At 39.5% G+C, this 22,643-nt stretch overlaps 1 protein-coding gene across 1 annotated transcript; it reads left to right on the forward strand.

Moving 5' to 3' along the window:
• The first annotated feature begins 3,418 nt into the window (after window positions 1–3,418).
• On the forward strand, window positions 3,419–22,643 carry LOC135109975 (RNA polymerase-associated protein CTR9 homolog). The gene is made up of 18 exons (XM_064021984.1): window positions 3,419–3,602; window positions 5,097–5,195; window positions 5,756–5,857; window positions 6,540–6,677; window positions 7,061–7,207; window positions 7,376–7,693; window positions 8,033–8,260; window positions 8,761–8,892; window positions 9,372–9,550; window positions 11,138–11,346; window positions 13,451–13,632; window positions 16,519–16,699; window positions 17,100–17,248; window positions 17,661–17,777; window positions 18,769–18,914; window positions 19,041–19,290; window positions 20,512–20,717; window positions 21,090–22,643. Exons 1-18 carry the CDS (start codon window positions 3,561–3,563, stop codon window positions 21,955–21,957), a joined length of 3,693 nt encoding a protein of 1,230 aa, XP_063878054.1. The 5' UTR covers window positions 3,419–3,560; the 3' UTR covers window positions 21,958–22,643.

Here is a 22,643-nt window from a genome sequence, read left to right on the forward strand (position 1 = left end):
TGTCTCACAACACAAGGGGGTAGTCACAGCCTGCCCTCTAAAGACAACTCTCTTCCTCCACACAAAACTACAAGCACCTAATAACACACACACCCTTCACTCAAAAAATTTTAAAATCATGGCGACTCCTACACCAGCCTCGGAGTCCCCATCTGGGGAGGGGACCATAAATGTCCCCAGGTCAGACTGCCTTTCCGTCGACGACCGTAAGTGTCTTGACACCCCCCTCAACTTTTTCTTCATTAACTTCTGCAACATTCGCGGTCTAAGATCTAATTTTCAATCTGTAGAACACCACCTCTCCTCTTCTAAACCTCATCTTCTTTTCCTCACTGAAACTCAGGTGTCTGAGGCAACTGACAGTAGCCCCTTTTCTGTTCCCTCCTACTTTCTCTATCCTCATTTTCGATCCAAAGCTGGATGCTGCGTTTATGTGCGCAATGACTTAACCTGCTCTCGTGCCCACGCTCTTGAATCTTCCGAGTTTTCCACCATCTGGCTTCGACTACAGAGTCATTCTCATACTAAATTTATCTGTGCTGTATACCTCTCTCCTAACTCCTCTGACTATAAGAAATTCTTTGACTACTTAACTTCCAAAGTGGAGCACATTCTGACCCTCTTCCCTTTTGCAGAGATCTCCATTCTTGGAGACTTCAATGTTCACCACCAGCTTTGGCTTTCCTCTCCCTTCACTGACCATCCTGGTGAACTAGCCTACAACTTTGCTATCCTCCATGACCTAGAGCAATTGGTGCAACACCCTACTCGTATTCCTGACCGTCTTGGAGATACGCCCAACATTCTTGACCTTTTCCTGACCTCTAATCCTTCTGCTTATGCTGTCACCCTTTCTTCTCCGTTGGGCTCCTCCGATCACAATCTCATATCTTTATCTTGTCCTATCACTCCAATCCCTCCTCAGGATCCCCCTAAGCGAAGGTGCCTCTGGCGTTTTGCCTCTGCTAGTTGGGGGGACCTGAGGCGGTATTTTGCTGATTTTCCTTGGAATGACTACTGCTTCCGTGTCAGAGACCCGTCTTTGTGTGCTGAGCGCATAACAGAGGTGATAGTGTCTGGCATGGAGGCGTACATTCCTCACTCTTTTTCTCGTCCTAAACCTTCTAAACCTTGGTTTAACACAGCTTGTTCTCGTGCTATACATGATAGAGAGGTGGCCCACAAAAGGTACTTAAGCCTTCCTTCACCAGAATCTCATGCACTTTATATTTCTGCCCGGAACCATGCCAAGTCTGTTCTCCAACTAGCCAAAGACTCCTTCATTAACAGAAAATGTCAAAACCTTTCAAGATCTAACTCCCCTCGTGATTTCTGGCATCTAGCCAAAAATATCTCCAATAACTTTGCTTCTTCTTCTTTCCCTCCTCTACTTCAACCAGATGGCACCACTGCTATCACATCTATTTCTAAAGCTGAACTCTTTGCTCAAACCTTTGCTAAAAACTCTACCTTGGACGATTCTGGGCTTGTTCCTCCCTCTCCTCCACCCTCTGACTACTTCATGCCTCGTATTAAAATTCTTCGTAATGATGTTTTCCATGCCCTCGCTGGCCTAAACCCTCAGAAGGCTTATGGACCTGATGGGGTCCCTCCTATTGTTCTCCGAAACTGTGCCTCCGTGCTTGCACCTTGCCTAGTCAAACTCTTTCAGCTCTGTCTGTCAACATCTACCTTTCCTTCTTGCTGGAAGTTTGCCTACATTCAACCTGTTCCTAAAAAGGGTGACCGCTCTAATCCCTCAAACTACCGTCCTATTGCTTTAATTTCCTGCTTATCTAAAGTTTTTGAATCTATCCTCAACAGGAAGATTCTTAAACATCTATCACTTCACAACCTTCTATCTGATCGCCAGTATGGGTTCCGTCAAGGACGCTCTACTGGTGATCTTCTGGCTTTCCTTACTGAGTCTTGGTCATCCTCTTTTAGAGACTTTGGTGAAACTTTTGCTGTTGCCTTGGACATATCAAAAGCCTTTGATAGAGTCTGGCACAAAGCTTTGATTTCCAAACTACCCTCCTACGGTTTCTATCCTTCTCTCTGTAACTTCATCTCAAGTTTCCTTTCTGACCGTTCTATTGCTGCTGTGGTAGACGGTCACTGTTCTTCTCCTAAATCTATTAACTGTGGTGTTCCTCAGGGTTCTGTCCTGTCACCCACTCTCTTCTTATTATTCATTAATGATCTTCTAAACCAAACTTCTTGTCCTATCCACTCCTATGCTGATGATACCACCCTGCACTTTTCCACGTCTTTTCATAGACGTCCAACCCTTCAGGAGGTAAACATATCACGCAGGGAAGCCACAGAACGCCTGACTTCTGATCTTTCTAAAATTTCTGATTGGGGCAGAGCAAACTTGGTATTGTTCAATGCCTCAAAAACTCAATTCCTCCATCTATCAACTCGACACAATCTTCCAGACAACTATCCCCTCTTCTTCAATGACACTCAACTGTCCCCCTCTTCTACACTGAACATCCTCGGTCTGTCCTTTACTTATAATCTGAACTGGAAACTTCACATCTCATCTCTAGCTAAAACGGCTTCTATGAAGTTAGGTGTTCTGAGACGTCTCCGCCAGTTTTTCTCACCCCCCAGCTGCTAACTCTGTACAAGGGCCTTATCCGTCCATGTATGGAGTATGCTTCACATGTCTGGGGGGGTTCCACTCATACTGCTGTTCTAGACAGGGTGGAATCAAAAGCTTTTCGTCTCATCAACTCCTCTCCTCTAACTGACTGTCTTCAGCCTCTCTCTCACCGCCGCAATGTTGCATCTCTTGCTGTCTTCTACCGCTATTTTCATGCTAACTGCTCTTCTGATCTTGCTAACTGCATGCCTCCCCTCCTTCCGCGGCCTCGCTGCACAAGACTTTCTTCTTTCTCTCACTCCTATTCTGTCCACCTCTCTAACGCAAGAGTTAACCAGTATTCTCAATCATTCATCCCTTTCTCTGGTAAACTCTGGAACTCCTTGCCTGCTTCTGTATTTCCACCTTCCTATGACTTGAATTCCTTCAAGAGGGAGGTTTCAAGACACTTATCCACCAATTTTTGACCACTGCTTTGACCCTTTTAGGGACTGGCATTTCAGTGGGCATTTTTTTTATTAGATTTTTGTTGCCCTTGGCCAGTATCCTTCCTACATAAAAAAAAAAAAAAAAAAAAAAAAAAAAAAAAATATATATATATATATATATATATATATATATATATATATATATATATATATATATATATATATATATATATATATATATATATATATATATATATATATATATATATATATATATATATATATATATATATATTTATTTATTTATTTATTTATTTATTTACCTAATTATTATCTATCTATTTGGAGAGAGAGAGAGAGAGAGAGCGGTGCCGAAATAGTCGTGGCGAGCGTGGACGTGATGGTGGCCGGTGCCGAAACAGCTCAGTAGTGACGATTCTGCGAGCGTGGTAGAGATAGGGATTCGGGTTTGTGCTCCATTTCATCCTCTTCCCTGGCTGGTCTTCTTCCCTACCACCAAAATGTCAGGCTGCATAGAAATACCGCTGCGGGACAGTGACGAGGTGAGGGAGGCGAGGGACGGGGGGGTGTGGTAAGGTGTGCACTATGCATCACAGCCGAGACCAGGCTGACCTCGCTGGGTTTTCTGAGTGCACTTGTTTGCAGCTCACTTTCGGTGAGATAAATGGGGTCTGCATGCGTACTGGCGTGATATATGCAAGTGTTCTTTAACATTATAGGGTTTCATAAGGGTCACTGGACTATTTATATGCAACAGGAAATATAACTCAGGTTCTCAGGGATTTTTCCTCACTGCTGATGCAGAATTGTTACTAAACTAATATTGGTATTGTGAAGATTTTCTCTCTCTCTCTCTCTCTCTCTCTCTCTCTCTCTCTCTCTCTCTCTCTCTCTCTCTCTCTCTCTCTCTCTCTCTCTCTCTCTCTCTTATCTACATACTCAGGGTAGTACATAAAACACACACACACACACACACACACACACACACACACACACACACACACACACACACACACACACACACACACACACCGCGTAGTGTAGTGGTTAGCACACACAACTCCATCCAGGAAATCCTTGCAACTTTTAGTACTGTTAAAAGTATTTGAGATGAAATGCCAAAACATTTAATAATACAGTTCAGAAAATTTCTAACTAATAGTTTATTGGGTGAGTTTGTCACTGTCATTCCAAGTATTTTGACAGTTCATGTAGATGGGAGGAATGTAAAGCTAACAAAAGTGCTTATAGTTTCAATTAGGAGGTATATATGGAGCCTGCAGTAGTCTCTTTGGGTGGTTGAATTTGGAAGTCTTCTTAGCTGTTCAGCTTTAGGGAGACTGTGAGTTGTAGTTCAGAGACAGTGTGTGGAGATGAGGAGAGGATGGGTAAAGCTTAGCTAAGCATTGCAACTCAGGTTGAATTATATATTATTGCCATGAATGGTGTTACTGTGGCAGCGTCAATTGTTGAATATTTTAAGGTGAATTTATTTTCAGTCATAAATGAATTTCATTAGCAGTTTTTAATATTATTCTCATCTCTTAGTTTTTGGCTGCTTTGTATGATGAAACCTGTTTCAAAATAGTTTTTACCCATAAAACTACAATAAAAATGAAAATCGAGTGAGCTGTATTGACTAGGTACAGATGGCTCCCTACTTGATGAAACGGCTTTCTTACTCATATTTCCAACAAAAGTGACATCCGTCATTTTTATGTCCATGGCAGTTGTCATTGGATAGAAGTGTCATTGATATGTATCTTGGGCCTGCTTTCTTCCTCTCCCCCTCCACATTTCCTTTCCATTCCTTTCCCCATCACCCATGCTTCTCATACCTCCTTTACATCCCCATCTACTCTCTCTCTCTCTCTCTCTCTCTCTCTCTCTCTCTCTCTCTCTCTCTCTCTCTCTCTCTCTCTCTCTCTCTCTCTCTCTCTCTCTCTCTCTCTCTCTCTCTCTCTCTCTCTCCCAAATCAAATATGTTTTATGCCAACTACCCAACTGTATAATTATCTTACTGTATTTTCTTGCAGGTGATTGAGTTAGACTTGAGTCAGCTTCCTGAAGGAGAGGAAGTGCTGGGGATTCTCACTAATGAGAAAGTTCCCCTTAACTACTGGGTGGACCTTGCTGTGAGTACCTTACTCCCTTGAGTATTGTTCTTAGGAACATTAGTTTATAGTCGTGACTTCATTTGGTCATTTTAGCTCATATGAATTAAATAAAAGATGTGAAATGCTAAACAGAGCAGACAGAGCAATCACATGCTGGTGGTAACTCTGAATGCTCAGGTTGTACACACAGTTTGTTGCAGCTACTGAAATAATTTGTTGCTTTGTCTGCTGGATTTGGAGATGTGTCTTCATGAGACTGATTTTGCTTGGTTGTCTTTTGCTTATTAAGTTTGTTCACTAAAATGCTCAGTTGAAGATGCATTCTGTTATTAAGCTCTGACTTGTTGTCTTATATTTTTATGGTGACATGATATTTATTCTCATACTTATTTGAAAGTTTTTGGTATAAAATGATTTAATGAATTCTGTGATGATAATTCTGAATGGCAACCTGTCAAGCCTTATAGAATGCTATCATATCCATCCTATTGAGAGAAGTTAATAGGAAGAGGTGTCAGAATATAGATAGACAAACAGAATTATTTCCTGTCATGTGAAGTTTCAATTTTACCATTTAGGTCGAATACTACAAACAGAAAAAAGAAGATGACTTTGTACGCATCCTGGAGGCAAGCCGCACTGATGCCAACTCAATTTACAGGGACTCTGAGAAGGATCAGGTGGGTGCAGACTGAGTGAGTCACCCAGTACAATCTTTATGTGTCAAAATAAAGCCTGCTTATTTTTTGTTTGCAACGCTTTGTACCAAATGATGTACTGTTTGATCTCATGTCAGTCTCTTCCAATTTTAACCATTTAGATCCACTTATCTTTGTGAAGCTGCATTGTTGTCGTCAAGACCAAATACTGAAAAAAAGGCTGAACTTTGAAGGCAATTTATGTTGTGCACTCTCTGGCTTGTATTCAACCATGCATTCAAAATCTAATAATCAAGCAGTGCCAAGTATTTCACATGTGTCTATTGAAAACTAAAAACTCATTGAAAACTAAAAACTTTTTTTCCTGTCAAGTCCGAGAGGGAATGGAATTAATTGATGCAAAGGGGGCCTAAGGAAGAATACTTTCTTAGAGGAGGTGTGGTATTAAAAAGGTTAAGAACCTCTCTCTCTCTCTCTCTCTCTCTCTCTCTCTCTCTCTCTCTCTCTCCTCTCTCTCTCTCTCTCTCTCTCTCTCTCTCTCTCTCTCTCTCTCTCTCTCTCTCTCTCTCTCTCTCTCTCTCTCTCTCTCTCTCTCTCTCTCTCTCTCTCTCTCTCTCTCTCTCTCTCTCTCTACATGTGTGTGTGTGTCTCACACTGAAGTACTAGATATGGTATTGCAGTTAATATTGTTATTTTATTACAGATGCGGTCTTTTGACACTCTGGCTGCATACTATGTTCAGAAAGCTAATAAGGAAAAGGACAAAACTGTTAAAAAGGACCTCTTCCAAAAAGCAACATACTTGTACACCACTGCTGACAAGATTATCATGTATGACCAGGTGAGAGCTGTAGGCATAGGCTGCTCTATGGGGGTAGCAATAGTAGTATAGCAAGTAATTCTTCATATTGATTTGATGATTGTCCCTTACAGGTGAGATTTAGGACTGTACTTTCAAATGTTTTATCATGCTATCTTGATTAATTTTCACAGATTTTGGTGGAAATTAAAAGGACTTTAAAGAATGTTCTCATGATTCTGGTATAGTTTGACAGATGAATGTTTCAGGTGGTACAAGGGAAATCTTGTATTCACTTATTCTAAATACAAAGTTGTGATAGACTTTGCAGTTTTAATGTTTTTAATGCAATTTTCAGTAAAGCTGCTTGTTAGGGTAAAATAGATTTACAATATGTATTTACTAATCTGTAAGTGTTTGAGCAGAACCATCTCCTGGGTCGTGCATACTTCTGCCTCCTGGAAGGGGACAAGATGGAACAGGCAGATGCACAGTTTAACTTTGTGCTGAACCAGTCTGCCAACAACATACCATCACTGCTGGGAAAGGCTTGCATTGCTTTTAACAAGAAGGTAAGTGTGATATATATTAGAAAATAATTTTGCCTACTGTCGATAAATAATGATAAATTGGTTAGTGTAAAGAAACTGATTACTGCCATATATGTTGATATTTTTTTTACCTGATTGTCATCATAATTTTTTATTGTTATTATTTGATTAATTTATTTTTCTGAATAGGATTATCGTGGTGCTCTGGCATTTTACAAAAAAGCCTTGCGAACCAATCCTAACTGCCCTGCTGCTGTTCGGCTGGGAATGGGCCATTGTTTCATGAAGCTTGGTAACCAAGAGAAAGCTCGCCTGGCCTTTGAGCGAGCACTGGAACTGGATAGCATGTGTGTGGGTGCTCTTGTAGGACTGGCTGTACTGGAGCTCAATGAGAAAAAGCCTGAGAATATCCGTCGGGGAGTGCAGATGTTGTCTAAAGCATACAACATTGACTCAACAAACCCCATGGTGCTAAATCATTTGGGCAACCACTTCTTCTTCAAGCAAGTATGTATACACACTTGAATGTCTATTTAGACTGAAAGGAACAAAAGCTATGTTTTGTAGTGGGTATCCAAGAAATTATCTATACTCTTAGGTATTGGATATTGCTAGTTTAAGGTATAATCTAGTGTGGAGGGTGCTTGGTGGAATATTGGCAGAAAGCAGTAGCACAAATCATAATTAATTCTTCATCATTATTCACTTCTCTAGGACTTAAAGCCTCATCTTGCTAGTAACAATATTTGAAAAATGCAATAAAAATTTCCTTAAAGCCAATGCCTTTTTAACATAGTGTATAGTTTGGCATATGCAAATAAATCAAATCCTATTTTTAACTTGCAGGACTTCCAAAAAGTGCAGCATCTTGGGCTCCATGCCTTCCACAATACTGAGAATGAGTCAATGAGAGCTGAGTCTTGCTACCAGATGGCTCGAGCTTTCCATGTGCAGGAAGATTACTCCCAAGCATTCCAGTATTACTACCAGGCCACCCAGTATGCTGCCCCTAATTTTGTTCTCCCTCACTATGGACTGGGACAGATGTATATAAATAGAGGAGACACTGAAAATGTAAGAGATCTTGTTTAGATTTTTTATGCAAAACTTGTTCATGAATTTTTGTTGTGCCTTTTTATGATTTCTTTTTTCTTGTTCTATTTGAGTAATTAAGGTGTCATTGAGTGCTGGGGTGGACCAAATGGGGTTGTGGTGACGCAAATAAATCTCAGAGGTGGAAGGAAAGGAAACCGAACATGAGGCAGACACAACAGCAACAGCAGGTGGAGATGCACTAGACGATGATCACCAACAGGCTCACATTAACTTTCACCCATACATGCTCATAGGCTAGTGTTGTGCAGTCTGTCTCATGTGTGTTATAGCAATGATAATGATGCAGTAATGAAGTATGCTGAAGTTTGGCTGTCATTACTAGTAGAGGAGTGAGATGGATTTGAATAGATATATCACTGCACAGTGTGGAGGGATGGGCAGTGCAAGAGGGGGAGCAGGATTGATCAGAGAGGGGCATTTTATGCTCATACTCATGATAATATTTATGTATTCATCAGGCAGCACAGTGCTTTGAGAAAGTACTAAAAGCACAACCAGGAAACTATGAGACCATGAAGATTCTTGGCTCCCTGTATGCTAGTTCCACTTCACAGAGCAAGAGAGATCTCGCCAAGCAGCATCTTAAAAAGGTATGTCATGTGGAACTCAGAAATGTTAATTCATACATGTATAGGCTTATTTTCAGTCTTACTTATTCCTATTGGGAAGTACATAACAGTTCCTAATAGGGTACAGAATACCCTCCCTGCTCTTAGGCTGATCTAGGCTGAAAAGATTGGTAGTCAGCAGTGCTTGGCAAGGCTAAAAGCAGCTAAGAAAGAAACTTAAAAAAAAAATACACTGTCATTGCTTGTAAGGTGAAAGTGTGACAAGTACATGTTATATAACCTTGCACAGAGGCCTCTTGACATTGACTGATTCACTTCACAAGGCTACACAAGATTATATATGCTACTGCACTTGGCTTCAAGTTAGAGCCAAGAAGTAAAATTCTTAGCTCTAACTTAGATACTTGTAAATGGATCTCATTAAAAAAACAATGAACGTGATTTCAGATGTACTTTAAAAGAGAGCAAAGTATTAACAAGTAAACAACTTTTTACCTCAGGTGACTGAGCAATACAGTGAAGATGTGGAGGCCTGGATTGAGCTTGCCCAGATCTTGGAGGGGAGTGATCTGCAGGGCTCCCTCTCTGCATACCATAAAGCCACCAAGCTTTTGCAGGATCTTGTGCAAATGGACATCCCTCCAGAGATTCTCAATAACATAGCTGCTCTTCATTTTAGGTTTGTGTGTGTGTGTGTGTGTGTGTGTGTGTGTGTGTGTGTGTGTGTGTGTGTGTGTGTGTGTGTGTGTGTGTGTGTGTGTGTGTATACACACGTGCACACACGTGTACTTGGATACATGCTTGCATTTTGTATGTATGTGTGTGTGTTTGTGCATCAGCTATGTGTATTACGTTGAAATCCTTCTCCAAAAACGGATGATTGTGTGTATGCATTTCTTTTCTTATTGCTAAAAAAGGAGGATGAGCCAACTGTTTCTGTGTACATAGCAAGTTACCCTTATGTTCACTGATTCTGTGTGTTAGACTCCTTGATATATTGAAGAAACCAAGAGGAATCTAACTCACAGAATCAGTGAACATAAGGATAACTTGATATGTACACAGAAAGTTAGCTCACCCTCCTTTTTCAGCAATAAGAACACACTCACATATACACGATCATCCATTTTCAGAGGATTTCAATATATATATATATATATATATATATATATATATATATATATATATATATATATATATATATATATATATATATTGAAATCCTCTGAAAATGGATATATATATATATATATATATATATATATATATATATATATATATATATATATATATATATATATATATATATATATATATATATATATATATATATATATATATATATATATATATATATATTGAAATCCTCTGAAAATGGATGATCATGTATATGTGAGTGTGTTCTTATTGCTGAAAAATGCACCCTCCTTTTTCAGCAATAAGAACACACTCACATATACACGATCATCCATTTTCAGAGGATTTCAATATATATATATATATATATATATATATATATATATATATATATATATATATATATATATATATATATATATATATATATATATATATATATATATATATATATATATATATATATATATATATATATATATATATATATATATATATATATATATATATATATATATATATATATATATATATATATATATATATATATATATATATATATATATATATATATATATATATATATATATTCATTAGCGTCCTGAGTTTCATGCTATCTGAGTTTTGTGCATTATCACCTTGAGTTTCATGCTGCTGTGACATGCATCAGTCACATTCACCTACCATTGGCTTCACATGCATACATATAATAAACTGCACCTAAGTCAGACGCTCTCTATGTAAAAGTAAGAACAATCCTGAGGATTGCTGGATAGAATGAGGCTGATTGTAAATAAAAATGGAATTATATGAGAGTAAGAAAGAGTTAGAAATGATGAAGTGAAAATGACATGGAACGAATGAGGGGGAGTTCGAGTGAGGTACTACTTTCTTGTCCCTTGTCTCTGACAGATCAGGGGGAGGGGAGGTGACAGGGAGGGAGATTTGAGACAAGATGTAAGAGGAAGGGAGAGGAAAGGAAAAGTGGAGGAAGGGAAGTAACCAGAGAAAGAGGGGCAAGGAACTGAAGGAGGGATGAAGGAAGAGATGGGAACAAAGCAGAAAGAATAAAGAGCTCATATCCCATACTGTACATTCATACAGATCTTTTCATTTAACATTTTTGCAGGTTGGGAAACTATGAGGAGGCCCACAAGTATTTCCAGGAGGCATGGGACCGGTGTGAGTCTGAGAAGGAGCAGGACCTCCAGTACTACTCAGCCATCTCAGTTACTATTAAATACAACACTGCCCGCTTGCATGAGATGTTCTGTCAGTATGACAAGGCTGAGAAGCTCTACAAGGAAATCCTTCAAGACCACCCCAATTATGTTGATTGTAAGTTAATGAAAGTTTCCCTTTACAGATTGACATTAAAAAATCCAGCCATCGATAATCTGGTTCCTTCAGATTTCTGGCATGGATTTTGGAGCATATTTTCAGATTTACCACATTGGTGTGCTGCTGTTTTCTGGAGATGGCGTTTATGTTTTGATGGTGCTGTACTTCAGAATCAGCCATTGGGTCTTGCTTGCACCTACTAACAGGCATTCCTGCTCATACCTTCTCATTTTATCATTTATTTGCTGCTGTATATCTCCATTATGGATTGAGCAAAGAAAAGAGGTGGTGTAAAACATAAACATTGTGCTTTGTAGATTGCAGAGAACACTAAAATTTCATTTGCTTTTTATTTAGTGTTTAGTTTTCTTTAAATACATACAACATATATAACCATATCAAAATCCAGCATTTTTGAAAATCTGGCACTTCTCAGGTCCAGAGGTTGCTAGATTTTTTAATGTCAACCTTTATTATTTGTACCATGAGTGACCAAAAGATCCATGAGCCTTGCATGACACTTCCCAAATTCTAAAGTTGAAAAGTATATTGAGCTCTAGTGCAAGAAAGTAAGCTCTCACATACTTTGTTATGCTATCCTCATATTTTGTGTCTCATTATTATCAAATTGTCTGGTATGTCTGAGTGTATCTCATCTCATTCACTTGACTTGTCTCTTTGTTTGGCAGTCTATGTCCATAGTAATAAGATCAACCCAAGAGTTGCACTCTGTCTGCATTTACATAATTGACACATCTCCAGCAACAGTGAGGTAGGCTATAGAAAAAGAGAAATAAGAAAACAGCATTTGAATTCTTGTGGGCTCAGGTAAACCATCATTTTGGGCATTACTTACACTGATGCAAGAATAATGCATGGATGTATTGTGGTGCCTTCTCGACTTTTTAAAGCTCCACTCAAACACTATCAGGCAGATATCTTGCATGTATAGCGTTATATTTATGTGCACTGTATTACAGGATTTCCTTTTGTATTGCTGCTAAAAGGGATGGACAACACTATTATAAGTTCCTACCAATGCTCATAGAAATAATCCATCTGGGAGTGTATATCTTGAGCAAAAAAAGTATTCCTTCTATTGTTGGTTGACTTCAAATATTGTTTTAAAGTCATATTGGGTATATTTTAGTTCATACATGTAGAGTTTTTTTTGTGTTATAGTATTTTATTACTGTTGTGGAGTGGCAATGATGTTGGTGGAGGCCTGTGGCGCTGTAGCATCGTGGCAGGAAACTGAGGACAAATGGGAAGAGGGAAATCCCTTGCCATTGCATGAGCTAATCATGATGTCAGAGGCAATGCTTGCTTCTGATTGGCTACTGTGTCCTCTTGGGCACCTGCATCAACATTGCATGGATATCTTGTCAGCAAGGAATCTGCCAGACAGAGAATTGGCATTTTCATTTTGGAACCATATGCACATCAAATTTTGCCAAACTGACTTCACATTGGGAATCTAGACACATGTAGGTGTATGATACATAATGATAGCTCACTTTTGAGTTGCAGAGGATGCATCAATTGACCTTCACAACAGCCAATCATTTATGTACCCTAGTGCAGTATTTATCAAGGAACACCAGATTTTAAAGTTGCTCTTGATATATAAGTTAAAGGAACAATATCAGCTGCAGGTAATTAATTTCAGATTTCCCAAACACTCCTCAGATAACCCATATTTGATTTAATACACCTGTATCTCAGTCATGGAATCACTCAATCACTGGGGATAGTGGGGAGGTTCCATAGATTTTGCATATGAATGGCTATCTAGGCATGTCTTGTACATGTTGTAGGTAGTGGCTCCCTACAGTGCTTTACCCTTGACAGCAGGAATGGAGGCAACCTTAGACTGAGATGATAAATTGTGCATTTGCACTTACTAGAGATGTGAACTGATTGAAGATTAGTTTATTGTTGAGTCAGGCATTAAACAAAATCTGTAGATGATTTTTATTTACTAGTTTTGCTGTGGTTGTAGTTTTAATTTCTCTTAATGTTTATTTACTCATTTGAAATACCTTACTGGCTTCTTGAGGTAAGAGATGACTAATGATGGTATTTGTCTACTTCAAAACAGGTTACCTTCGCCTTGGATGCATGGCAAGGGACAGAGGACAGATCTATGATGCATCAGATTGGTACAAGGAAGCTTTGCGTATGAACAATGAACACCCAGATGCCTGGTCACTCATGGGAAATCTCCATCTGGCTAAGAATGAGTGGGGTCCAGGTCAGAAGAAGTTTGAGAGAATTCTTAAGGTATATTTCTAGTTCATTTTCAAGTAAAACTGTTGTTAGTATGTAGAATTTTTTTTTATTTTTTGTTTTTATTCTTTTATTTATTTATTTTTAAGAGGGTCACTGGCTAAGGGCAACAAAAATTTTGAAGAAAAAAGCTTGACTTAAATGCCAGTTCACAAAAGCTTCCCCGTGTGAGCTATTTAATTCCTGAAGAGTTAGACATATACAAAAAGATGTAGAAAAGTGCAGGGTGGTGTCATTAGCATAGGAGTGGATAGGACAAGAAGTTTGGTATAGAAGATCATTGATGAGTAATAGGAAGAGAGTGGGTGACAGGACAAAACTGTGAGGAACACCACTGTTAATTAATAGACTTAGGAGAAGAACAGTGACTGTCTACCACAGCAACAATACAACTGTCAGAAGGGAAACTTGAGACAAAGTTACAGAGGGAAGGATAAAAGCCATAGGAGGACAGTTCAGAAATCAAAGCTTTGTACCAGCAAAAGTTTCACCAAAATTCCTAAAAGAGGATGACAAAGACTCAAAGGAAAACCAGATCACCAGGTGAGTGGCCTTGATGGAACCCATACTGGTGATCAGATAGAAGGTTGTGAAGTGATAAATGTTTAAGAATCTTCCTGTTGAAGATAGATTAAAAAACTTTAGAGAGGCAGGAAATCATAGCAATAGGACAGTAGTTTGGTGGATTAGAGCAGTGGTTCTCAACTGAGTGGGGGGGTGTAGACACACTCCTTGGGAGGCGTAAGCACAGGATGGGAGGGGAAAATATCACAGAAAATCACAAATTCACTGCTATTAGTACAAAGGAGATGCAGCAAAGGCTATCTATCAATCTATCTGATTCTATCTATCTATCTATGGTGGCATAGTTGGGGAGGGGGTTGAGTGGGTGGTGCAAGGATGAGGGGGGGACCCTAACTTCACTGAACCAGCTATGGGGGAGACCAGTTTGCAAAAAGGTTGAGAACCCCTGGATTAGAGGCTGAATGTAGGCAAACTTCCAGCAAGAAGGAAAAGTAGATGTTGATAGACAGTTGGAAGAGTTTGATCAGGCATGGTGCAAGCACAGAGTCACAGTTTCGAAGAACAGTAGGAGGGACCCCATCAGGTCCATAAGCCTTCTGAGGATTAAGGCCAGTGAGGGCATGGAAAGCATCACTGCGAAGGATAGCATGAGGGTAACATGAAGCAGTCAGAGGATGGAGGAGAGGGAAGAAAAAACCCTGAATCATTCAAGATAAAGTTTTTAGCAAAGGTTTGAGTGAAGAAATCTTTAGAGATACCTTTAGAGTTAGGTGAGATGGCAGTGGTACCATTAGGTTGAAATAAAAAGGGGGAAAAAAAGAGCAAAGTGTTTTGAGATCCTTTTGGCTAAGTGCCATAAGTCATGATGGAAGTTAGATCTGGAAAGATTTTGACATTTTCTATTGATGAAGGAGTTTTGGCTAGCTGGAGAACAGACTTGGCATGATTCTGGGCAGAAATATAAAGTGCACAAGATTCAGATGATGGAAGGCTTAAATACCTTTTCTGGGACAATCTCTCTTTCATGTATAGCAAGAGAACAGGCTCTGTTAAACCAAGGTTTGGAAAGTTTAGGTTGAGAGAAAGAATGAGGAATGTAAGCCTTCATGCCATACACTATCACCTCTGTTATGCGCTCAGCACACAGGTGGGTCTCTGTTATGGAAGCAGTAGTCATTCCAAGGAAAATCAGAATAATATCTCTCAGGTCCTACAATTAACAGAGACAAAATGCCAGAGGCATTTTGTCTCTCTTTGTCTCTCTTTTGGAGGATCCTGAGGAGGGATTGGAGTGATAGGACAAGATATGATATGAGGTTGTGATCAGAGGAGCCCAACAGAGGAGATATAGTGACAGAATAAGCAGAAAGATTAGAGGTAAGGAAAACGTCAAGAATGTTGGGCATATTTTCAAGATGGTCAGGGTGTTGCATCAGTTGCTGTAGGTTAAGGATAGTTCACCAGGATGGTCAGTGAAGGGAGAGGAAAAGCCAAAGCTGTTGGTGAACACTGAAATCTCTCAAGAATGGAGATCTCTATGAATGGGGAGAGGGTCAGGATATGCATCACTTTGGAAGTTCAGTCAAAGAATTTTTATAGTCAGAGGAGTTAGGTGAGAGGTATACAGCACAGATAAATTTACTTTGAGAGTGACTAGTCAAAGCTGGATAGTGGAAAATTTGGAAGATTTGCATGGGCACAAGAGCAAGTTAAGTCATTGGGTACATGAAAAATGAGAATAGAGAAGGTAGGAGGAAACAGAGGAGGTGCTGCTGCCAGTTGCCTCATGCACCTGTGTTTCAGTGAGGAAAAGATGAGGAGGCTTAGTAGAAGAGAGGTGGTGTGCTACAGATTGAAAATTAAACCTAAGGCTGAAGTTGTAGAAGTTAATGAAGAAGTAGTTGAGGGAGGGTGTCAAGACACTTAATGTTGATACCAGAAGAGCAGTTCACTCCAAAGCTGGTGCAGGACTTGTCATATTTAATTAAGAATTTTGAGTGAAGGGTTTGCATGTAATTTTGTGTGACGGAGAGTTGTCTTTAGAGGGCAGGCTGTGACTGTTCCCTTGTTTTGTGAGACACAAAGGGAAATGTTCAGTGAGGTCGCAGCTGGGTTATTGTTTCACAGCATCCCCTGATCCAATGCTTGAGACCTCATTGGGAATTATTACTGTTTCGGCCGGTATCTTCTGCCTCCTAGGAATGTTGTGTAAGAATTTTGTGTAGGTGTATATTTTTTATAGTTATATGTGTTTTTCCTGTCTTCATGAATTGTTGTTTTTCCCATGCAGAATTAATTCTAGTTGCCTTAATGGGAACGACTCAGCAAAGCAAAACGTAATTTTTCTGGTTACAGAATCCCAGCACCACAAATGACTCTTACTCCCTCATTGCCTTGGGGAACGTTTGGCTGACGACGCTCCACCAGCCCCACCGGGACAAGGAGAAGGAAAGCAAGCACCAGGACCGTGCGCTTGCCATGTACAAGACAGTGCTGAGGGGAGACCCAAGGAGCATATGGGCAGCTAATGGCATAGGTAACTACTGCTCACAAGTTTTAACATTAGCCAACACAAGCTTGTAGTTAATGATCTGTGATGCCACTGCCAACTGTATGGTTGGTATAAATTGCATGGTTTGGAAAACATGTGTTCAAAATATAATCTAAAATTACTAGTTTGCAGTAGAAGCTCTGTTTAACAGAATTCCACATAGTGGGAGGCTCTATTTAGTGAACTCCAGAATCTGAGCATTCTGAGTTCTGGCTTTCCTTAGCTTTTAGACATGCAGTTGTTTTTTCTGACATAGTGAAAGATTAATGAATGTTTCTGTTGTTTGTAATGTTCAATTAAACATGAAGGAGTTGTGGATTATCAGTATTTGTGTAAAAGTTACAAGCTTTTTGTATGGACAGTGTCATTGCTTTCCCTTTCCCAGGTGCTGTGTTGGCTCACAAAGGCTACATCAATGAGGCAAGAGACATCTTTGCTCAGGTGCGAGAAGCAACTGCTGACTTCAGTGATGTGTGGATGAATATTGCTCATATTTATGTTGAGCAGAAGCAGTACATCAATGCCATTCAGATGGTTAGTAGAGTGTGTCTCATTACATTGTATTAGTAATAGCTGACTTATCACCTGAGAATTTGCGATTTGCAATATTGTCTTTATGTTGTTGAAGGTTCTGATTATGTAATATTTTTTGTGGTTCACAATTGAAATAATCATGATGCAAATACCAATATTTTAATTGCAAATGTGAAAATCATGTTCATACTCTTAGTCCCAGAAGCATGTTGGAGTTTGGTAATGACGAACTTTTGATTGTATTATTAGCTGGGCATTTAAAAATATCAGTTCATAACATTTGGAAAATAAGACAGGTAATCAGTTCCCAGAGTAAATTTTCTTTCTTATCAGTTTTATATTTGCAATGTTAAAAGTGGCTGTAAACATCTGTCTTACACCTCACCAATTTTCTATTGTTTTAATTTCACAGTATGAGAACTGCCAGAAAAAATTCTTTAAATATCCAAATGTTGAAGTTCTTGGATACCTTGCACGTGCATACTTTAAGGCTGCCAAGCTGAAGGAGGCTAAATACACACTTCTGAAGGTGAGCTGTGGGATCAGGCTTAGTTTTCAGTGGCTCTCATAGACAATGAAGTATTTTTTTCTTTCTTATCCCAAAGCTGATGTTGGGCACAGCAACTTCTGTCTACAGATTTGTGTCCTGAAGTTTGAGATGGAACTTTTCTGTGTTGCTTATATTTCTCAGTCTTGAATATTATGTGGGATGATCTGGATTTCATTGTATGGTTGTTGCTTTAACCATATTCTTTAGATGGTTATGGATATCACATGTCTTTATTACATTTTCTGTCAAATGGTGAACAGACACCTTTAGAAGGACTGTTGCAGTTATTAACATCTGCTGGGTAAATTTTACTTATTCTCTTAATGGTAGGCCTGAATGGAGGCAGCCATGACTTGATGACTGGTGTGATAATTCTTGATGCTAATGTCATGCAATTTTGGGGACTCAGCTCAGCTGCTCACTTTGTGGCAAGCTTGAAAAAATATTGACTGAGAACCTCCCTTATTTTTTAGCATATCTATGATGAAGTAAGATGTGTCATCCCTTCTTAATTGCCTTCCTTTAATGAAAATCTGTTCCTAGTATATAAGAGCATAAGAATATGAGGTATATAGGTTGATGGATAGTTAGACCAATGGTAGTGGGTTGGTGTATTTTTGGCAAAGACAGTGGTCTTAATGTCTTTTCTCTTGTGGCTATATCCTGCTACTGATGGCTTTCCCTTCTTTGATTTGGTGCTTGTAGTGAAAGGTTTTAGGAAAACAATTATTATTATGATGAAGATGGTAAATGTAAGGGATAGTTGTGGATTTCATTAACTTTAGAGTTTAGCTGCCATTTATTTGCTCTTTTGTGCTCTGCTATATAAGCTGTGAATAAATTGATTAATCTTTATTCTTGCATTAGCAATAATTGTAACACTATATAATTTAAGTTAATGTTTATGACAGATATATTTGTTTATGAGCTTTATGTTTTTTTTAACTGTGGTACAAATGTTCTCACCCAGGCACGGCATGTGGCTCCACATGACACAGTGATTCTGTACAACTTGGCCCTTGTGCTGCAGCGCCTTGCCATGCAGGTGCTAAGGGATGAGAAGTCACTGTTAAAGACAGTGCTTGCTGCTGTGCATGAGCTGACTTTGGCCCAAAAGTGAGTAGTCCTGTTGCAACAATTGTAAGGGAAAACTCTTCACTCTGATATGGTATGCTTTTATAAAGCCTTAATTTTAATTGCATGAATAAACAGTATACCTCATTGAATAACTCCCTTTCCTAGGTACTTCCAGCACCTTAGTGTCAATGGTGACCGACTAAAATATGACCTTGGAGCAGCAGCAGCAGAGGCCAACCAGTGCCGAGACCTGCTGTCCCAGGCTCAGTACCACGTGGTGCGTGCCCGCAAGCAGGATGATGAGGAGAAGGCCTTGCGCCGTAAGCAGGATGAAGAACGACAAGCGCTTAAGCAGAAGGTGGTGGAGGAACAACTTAAGAAGGAGGAGAGAAGGAAACAAATTATGGAGGAGAAGGTAAGTCATGTAACTGGAATCAAAAGGTTTTCATCTTATTAACTCTTCTCTTCTAACTGACTTCCTTCAGCCTCTATTTCATCACTGCAATCTTGCATCTCTTGCTATCTTCTAATGCTGTTTTCACACTAACTGCTCTTCTGATCTTGCTAACTGCATGCCTTCCTTCCTCCTGTTGCCTCAGTGCACAAGACTTTCTTCTTTCTTTCATCCCTGTTCTGTCCACCTTCCTAATGCAAGAGTTAACCAGTATTCTCAATCATTTATCCCTTTCTCTGGTGAACTCTGGAGTTCCCTGCCTGCTTTTGTATTTCCTCCTTCTTATGACTTGAACTCTTTCAAGAGGGAGGTTTCAAGACATTTATCCTCCATTATTTAAGTTTTTTATTTGGAATCTCTGTGGGAATTAGCATCATGTGGGCTCTTTTATACAAAATTTTTTGTTGCCCTTGGCCAGTGGCCCTCGTACATAAAGAAAAAAATGGGTTGGTGTTGTGGTGGTTCTTATTAGATTGAATTCTTTATAGTAGTTTCTTTTCAAATTGTTACAGTATTTGGTTAATGTTAAGTAAAAATGGTGAACTATGTGAATATGAATGCCTTTCTCTTATTAGGAATAGGTGTAATTTCTGGGTGATATTTCCTTTGGGGGGGGTTGTCACCATGGCTGATGAGGCCCTACTCCTTGAAGCTTATTGCATTGTGTGAAGCAGCTCTTCTGCATGGGTACATCTCATGAAGGGTGGTGGGGTTGCTACATCCCTGCACCAGTATTTGTAAATCAGTCAGTATTATATGTTTACAGTGTGTTTAGTGTTAGTTATTGTATTGATTTACTAAGTTATTTCTGTAAGTTAACTTTATATATATATATATATATATATATATATATATATATATATATATATATATATATATATATATATATATATATATATATATATATATATATATATATATATATATATATATATATATATATATATTTTTTTTTTTATTTTTTTTATTTATTATTAAACATTAATTTTAATGTTGGTGCTTTTTATGACTAGTTCCAGGAAAGAGTTTACATTGGAATGTTGAAATGAAAACGTCTACTAAAATTTTCCATAATTGTTTGATAATTTTTATTTATGTAGTTTATTTTAGCCACTCATTGTTCTCAACTAGATATTATGAAGTTTTATATGAAGAATAATGAAAATGCATTTGTTATTTTAGATGAAAGCTCGTGAAGAGTACAAGGAGAAGATGAAGAATGCAGTCATCATAACTGAGCCTGCTGAGCCTACACGTCGGGGAGGAGGCCGAGGCAGGAAGAGGGAAATGGAGATCTTGTCTGATGGTTCAGGTGCTGGCAGTGGAAATGAAGGAGGGGAACCCAGGATGAAGAAAGCAAAGGGTCGCAAGAAGAAGGAGAACACTGGGTAAGTAACCATGGCATGTCTGATTGGCAGTATAAGGAAACATTGGAATATTTTATTTATTTACAGTTATGCATTTTTGGTGTGCTTTTGGCAGTGTTGTATGAATTAATCATGGGAAAGGGAGTGTGGTTGAGCACAGTCGCAGCTTATTGGATGCAAGAATATGTGATGGTTTTGGTGCATTCTTCAACCATTTTGCCCTATTGCAAGATTGTAATTCCATTTTTGCTACTTCTTCATTCCTTAAGAGAAGCAATCAGGAAGTCTGTAGACATCATTCCTCTGTAGATTGTCATATCAGCACAAGATGAATGTCACTAAACTTATTTTTTCCCTTTTCCCCTGTGTGTGCCAACCAACAATGTGGTGTAGGCGGAAGCGGTCCAGGAAGGGCAAAGGTGGTGGCCAGAGTGATGAGGACGAAGAAGGTGGAGGACGTGGCCGGAAGCGTGGAGGCAAAGGCCGCAGGAAGTCTGAGGAGGGTCTCTCGGCCAAACAGAAGGGCCGCATTGTCTCCAAGGCTACCATCTCCGACTCCTCTGACGACTCTGATGATGAGCGGCTCAAGATTGCCAGTGGATCAGACAGTGACCGTGGCGGTAGTGGGAAGGGCAAGCGACGGAGGGTCATGTCTGACTCTGGTTCTGATAGGTCAAGATCACGATCAAGGTCGAGATCAAGGTCCCGATCAAGGTCGAGGTCAGGTTCCAGATCAGGATCCTCAAGGTCAAGGTCGAGGTCAAGATCAGGCTCCAGGTCACACAGTCGCAGCAGGTCAAGGAAGAGCAAGTCAAGGTCAAGGTCAAGGTCAAGGAGCGGGTCAAGATCTGCTTCCAGGTCAAGATCGAGGTCACCAGCCAATTCTAGAGCAGGGTCAGCCAGATCCAGATCTGGCTCACCAAGATCCAGGTCCAGGTCAAAGTCCAGCTCAAGGTCACCAGCACAATCCAGGTCAAGGTCGAGGTCTCCCCATTCAAGGTCTGGATCTCGGTCCCCTGCCAGATCGAGATCAGGGTCCCGGTCTCCTGCCAGGTCAAGGTCAGGATCCAGGTCCCCTCCCAGGTCGAGATCTGGATCCAGGTCACCTGCCAGGTCACGGTCTGGATCTCGGTCCCCTCCCAGGTCGAGATCTGGGTCACCGTCACCCACTTGCTCCAGGTCAGGTTCCCCCAAACAGTCTGTGTCACCAGCCAAGTCACAGTCTGACTCTGAGGTCGGTGATGGGAGTGACAGTGAGTAATGGATGGCGACCTGCCTGTGTGTGGCCTTGCCCTGTGCTTAATCCAAATATTTATATTGTCAGCTGGAAGGAAAGGTTATGTTTTTGGGGTTTGGTTGGACTGTGTTGAAAAGGTATGTCTCTTTTGATATCAGAAATTTATATGAAGTGATGTTTATCATGAAGGATCTGTTCTATTACTGCCTCCTCAGTTCCTTGTGGTTGCTATTCAAGTCAGGCAAATCAAATTTAATGGAGCAATAGGTTATTTGTGTAATTATGTGGCATTTATATTGTTTGCTGCCTGTGATTTTTTATTTTTTATTTTTTTTAATTTTCTTTTATTTTTAATGGTATGTTTAAATTCTCAAATTCTGAGCAAGGTATATTTAGCATTGTCATAGTTGGAAGCCTCCTGCAGTAGAAGAGATGGCACCCATGCTGTTAATTTCCAGGGACTCACCATCTGTGGAAATGTAGAAAGCAATGAAGGTTTGTGCTTCATGTGAGACTGGTGTAGCCATGGACGTGCTAGACATGGCTAACATTGTGTCAAGATTAGGGAACTTAAATATCAGTTTTTCATGTCACTATCAAATAAAATGTAATTCATATTGATTTTAGTTTTGAATGTAGAGGTTATATATAACAATTATATAAAGAAATGATTTTTTCATTCAATAAAATGTGTATGAATTAATGAAGGA

This window comes from Scylla paramamosain, chromosome 1 (genome assembly GCF_035594125.1).
Source record: "Scylla paramamosain isolate STU-SP2022 chromosome 1, ASM3559412v1, whole genome shotgun sequence".
Classification (NCBI taxonomy): Eukaryota; Metazoa; Arthropoda; class Malacostraca; order Decapoda; family Portunidae; genus Scylla; species Scylla paramamosain.